A 4,051-nucleotide genomic window follows, 5' to 3' on the forward strand; every position below is an offset into this window, starting at 1 on the left:
CACTACGCGGCGGCGCGCTGGGCCGAGAGCGCGCGGGCGCTGGAGGCCAGTCTGCGCCTCCACCGCCTGCTGCGCGACAGCGAGGGACACTGTCACCGCCGCTGCGCCGAGAGCCCCGTGGAGCCCGCGGAAGCGGCCGCGGAAGGCGCCGCGGAGCCGCCCGCCGAGTGGGAGCAGGAGCTGCGGCTCTTCGGGCGGCTGCTGCGCCGCGCCGGCTGCCTGCGCGCCTGCAAGCGCGGCCTGCCCGTCTTCCAGCTGCGCTACCCGCCCGCGCAGACGCTGCGCGACTTCCAGCGCCGCCTGCCCTACCAGTACCTGCACTATGCGCTCTTCAAGGTGAGGAGCGGAGCGGGGGGGGGTTAGTGTGTGTGGGGGGGCTGCGCACATGCGGCACCTCCGTCCTGCTTCCCGCATTCCCCCGTCTTGCAGCCCTTTGCTTGGCAGCCTCTGCAGAGCGCTGCTGTGCTGCACTCCTCCACCCCGCAGCTCCCCTTCCACACGTCCATGCTGCAGCCCTCACCCAGCCCCCTTCCTGTCCCCCCAAGTCCTGCCCCTTGCCTGATGTCCCCCAGCCGGCTCCTCCATCCTGCCCCGGCGCCGCCGCACGTCGGCCTCCTCTGGGAGCATCCGGCAGGACCCGTGGGCTGCGCTGGGGATGAGGAGCTGCTTGACCTGCTGCTCTCCCCTGCACACAGCCCCTTCTGAGGGGTCCCGGGGGCTCCCCATGTCCCACCGGGGACCACAGCAGCCCCCACCGTGGAGCTCCACTGCCCTCACAGGGCTGCCTGCAAGGGGAGGCTTCCAGGATGTGACTTGGTTCCCAGGATGGCTCTGGATCAGGGCTGGTTGGGAGTCCCGGGACTGGTGCTTTGTGCAGGTCTGCGGACGCAGGACCCCCAGGAGCGGCTGGCGTGTGGGCAGCACGGGCTGGGAGCGCAGCCGGCTGCTTGAGCCCTTTCCCTCCCCTTCCTCCTCCTTCCCGACCCCTTCCCCGCAGCAGCCCCGTTGGGGGCCTGCACTGCTGAAGTGCCACGTTCCCGGCCGCGGCTCTGCGCAGGCTCTGGCAGCCGGTGCTGTGAGGACCCTACACATGGGAAGGGACAAGAGCTGGAGTCTCCGGCCAGCACCCCGGCCACCTGCCCCGCAGCTTTGGGCACCTGCGCCGCTGTCCCTGCGGCTCTGAGCAGGCTCCACTGCCTGCTGCCTCCTGTCAGCTTGGGGGATTCAATGGGGAGGGAACACGGGCAGGAGGAGCAACCTCCTCTGGGCAGCACCGGCTCGGGGTCCAGCATCCCCATCCAGACCCGTGTCTGGAGCAGCTCCTGCCTGGCTGGTGGGGCAGACATGGAGGTGACCGCTCCGTTCACCACGTCGCTGCAGCTGGGCAGGGGGAATCGCTGTAGCGAACGGCACTGGATGGCATCACGGGGCCACCGTCGCTGGCTGCATCCCGCGCACGGCCGCCTGCTCGCTGGCAAGGAGAGGGACAGCGTGTCCCTCCTTAATGCGTTTCCCTTCTGCTCGCGCTGGCCGGGCCCGCGCCGGGAGCAGCTCCGCGCTCCCCGTTCCGGCCGCCCACCCCTTTGGCCTCCGCAGTGCAACAAGCTGGAGAAGGCGGTGGCGGCAGCGCACACCTTCCTGCAGAAGAACCCCGCGCACGAGATGACACGCAGGTACCTGCACTACTACCGCACCATGGTGGACGTGGACGAGCACCTCGTGGACCTGGAGGCGCAGCCCTACGAGGTGGGCCGGGGACGGCGGGCGCGGAGGCGCCGCCGCCGCCGGGGCTGAGCGCGCCGCCCTCCTCCGCTGCAGCCCACCTTCGTGCGCGCCGTGAAGCTCTACAACGGCGGCGATTTCCGCAGCAGCGCGGCGCACATGGAGCAGGCGCTGGCCGAGTACTACAAGGCCTACGAGAGCTGCCTGGCCGGCTGCGAGGGCGCCCGCGAGCTCCAGGACTTCAAGGACTTCTACCCGGCGGTGGCAGGTGGGTTGGGGACGGCCGGTGACGGGGCCGGGAGGGCACAGTGCCTCACACCCCGCCCCGGTCCCCGCAGACCTCCTGGCCAGCGTGCTGCACTGCAAGGTGGACTGCGAGGCCGAGCTCACGCCCAACGTGGGCGGCTACTTCGTGGAGAAGTTCGTGGCCACCATGTACCACTACCTGCAGTTCGCCTACTACAAGCGTGAGTGCGGGGGCGGCGGGGGCGCCGCGGGGGCCCCTGCCCGTCCCACGTGCCGCTCGCCCCGCAGTGAACGACGTGCGCAACGCGGTGCAGAGCGTCGCCAGCTACATGCTCTTCGACCCGGCCGACGCCGTCATGCAGCAGAACCTGGTCTACTACCGCTTCCACCGGCAGCGCTGGCACCTGCAGGACGAGGATTTCCAGCCCCGGGTGGTGAGCGCCGCAGCGGGCGCTGTCCCCGTGGGTCCCTGCTGTGGTGGCGGTGACATCCCAGGTGACATCCCACCCATTGTTTGCCCACAGGAGGCCGTGCGGTACCACAACCAGACAGTTGCGCTGAGGACGATGCTGGACTTTGCCCAGCAGCACCTGCAGGCTGATGATGAGGTAGGTGGCACCCGTGCCCGCGGCCCCAGGGGGGTGCCAGCCCCGACACTCCTGCCCGTGTCCCCGCTGCAGATGGAGGTGGATGGTGACGAGGAGTCCGACACGCAGGATCTACCCTCGGACGGCGAGTTTGAGGGTGAAGGCGACTATGAGGAGGGCTTTGTGGCGGAGTGGTGGCAGGAGCCTCGGACCAAGGGGGACAAGGATGAGGAAGGTGACAAGGATGACAAGGATGGGGACAAGGATGAGCTGGGGGGTCTGAGGTGGCCACACTGCACTGACACCGCTGCTTCCTTGCAGAGACCCTCCAATGAGGGAGGCGCAGGGGGACCGCGGCCCCACGTCGCTTCGCGGGTGCTGCGGGACGGACGAGCTGCCGAGCTCCGCACTGAGCCCCTGCCTGTCGCAGGGCACCCCTGGGTAGCCCAGGCTGCTGGCGGGGCCAGGGGCCCCCGGCTGCTCCAAGTGCCCACTCCCACATGGGTCGCCTGCCGGGGGGCCTGGCGTGGGGCCGCGGGGCCCCCCATGTGCCTTGGCTCTCCCCAGCCCAGCCTGCCGTGGCCTTAAGCTCCGTTAATTTAATACTTCCCGTCTTGAGCGATTGCTTTTTTATTTACTGGTGCTGAACTTTGAATAAAAACCAGACCCGTGTTTTCAGGGCGGCCTCTTCCGTGGGCGCGACGGCAGCTCGGTGGGGGAGGCGTTTGGCACGGGAGGAACAAGCCTGGCCCTGGGGGTGACCTGGGGAGGGTCCCTGCATCCCCCTCAGCAGCTCCCGCGGGTGTCGGGGTCCCCGGGGGCTGCGGGAGCCGCCGCTGCCGCCGCCCGGTCCCGACAAGCCGGTGCCTGCCCGGCCGGGAGCCGGGCCCGCCGCGCTGGCTCCGAGCACTGAAACCGAGCGGTGAATCAGCGCGTGGGCCCGCGGGCGGGCGGGCCGGGCCGGGCGGTGCCGGTGCGGCGGGAGGCGGGGGGAGCCCCCCGGCCCAGCGCCACGAGGGGCGGCCCCGCCGCTCTCGGCCGCACGGGGGGTCCCGGGAACCCCCCCCGGTTCCTCCCCGCGGGAGGCGCCGGGGAAACCAGGCGGGGGTCCCCGTGGTCACGGACCCCCGCCCGGAGGCCGGGAAGGGCCGTCCCCGTCCCCCGCCCTCGCCGGTGCAGACCCGGCTGTGCGGGGAAGGGGCGGGCAGATGTGTGCGGGGGGGGGCGGGCAGATGTGCGCAGCTGGGGGGCGCGGAACTGGGGGTCCCCGCACCCCCCTGACGCGCAGAGGGTCCCGCTGGGGTCCCCTCCGGGGGTGCTCGTGCCCCCTGCACCCCCCATGGGGTCCCTGCGCCCCCCACGGTCCCATGGGGTCCCATGGGGTCCCAGTCCCGCCCCGGGGAATCCCAGAGGAGGGTCCCGGCCCCTGCAAAAATCCCGCCCCCTAGCAAGCCCCGCCCCCTGTCGCGAGAGCCTCTCTGGCCCCGCCCCCTGCC

The 4,051-nt window shown here is 71.3% G+C and overlaps 1 protein-coding gene across 1 annotated transcript; it reads left to right on the forward strand.

Annotated features, from left to right (window-relative positions):
• On the forward strand, positions 1–2,964 carry P3H4 (prolyl 3-hydroxylase family member 4 (non-enzymatic); the record flags this gene model as incomplete). Its single annotated transcript, XM_026044607.1, has 8 exons — positions 1–336; positions 1,597–1,746; positions 1,819–1,990; positions 2,061–2,189; positions 2,257–2,402; positions 2,493–2,576; positions 2,649–2,790; positions 2,877–2,964. Coding segments are annotated over 8 exons (1,173 nt in total), but the record flags the coding sequence as incomplete, so codon positions are not given.
• Positions 2,965–4,051: the final 1,087 nt, after the last annotated feature.

Source organism: Nothoprocta perdicaria, unplaced genomic scaffold, assembly GCF_003342845.1.
Source record: "Nothoprocta perdicaria isolate Ctin4 unplaced genomic scaffold, notPer1 scaffold_372, whole genome shotgun sequence".
Lineage (NCBI taxonomy): Eukaryota > Metazoa > Chordata > Aves > Tinamiformes > Tinamidae > Nothoprocta > Nothoprocta perdicaria.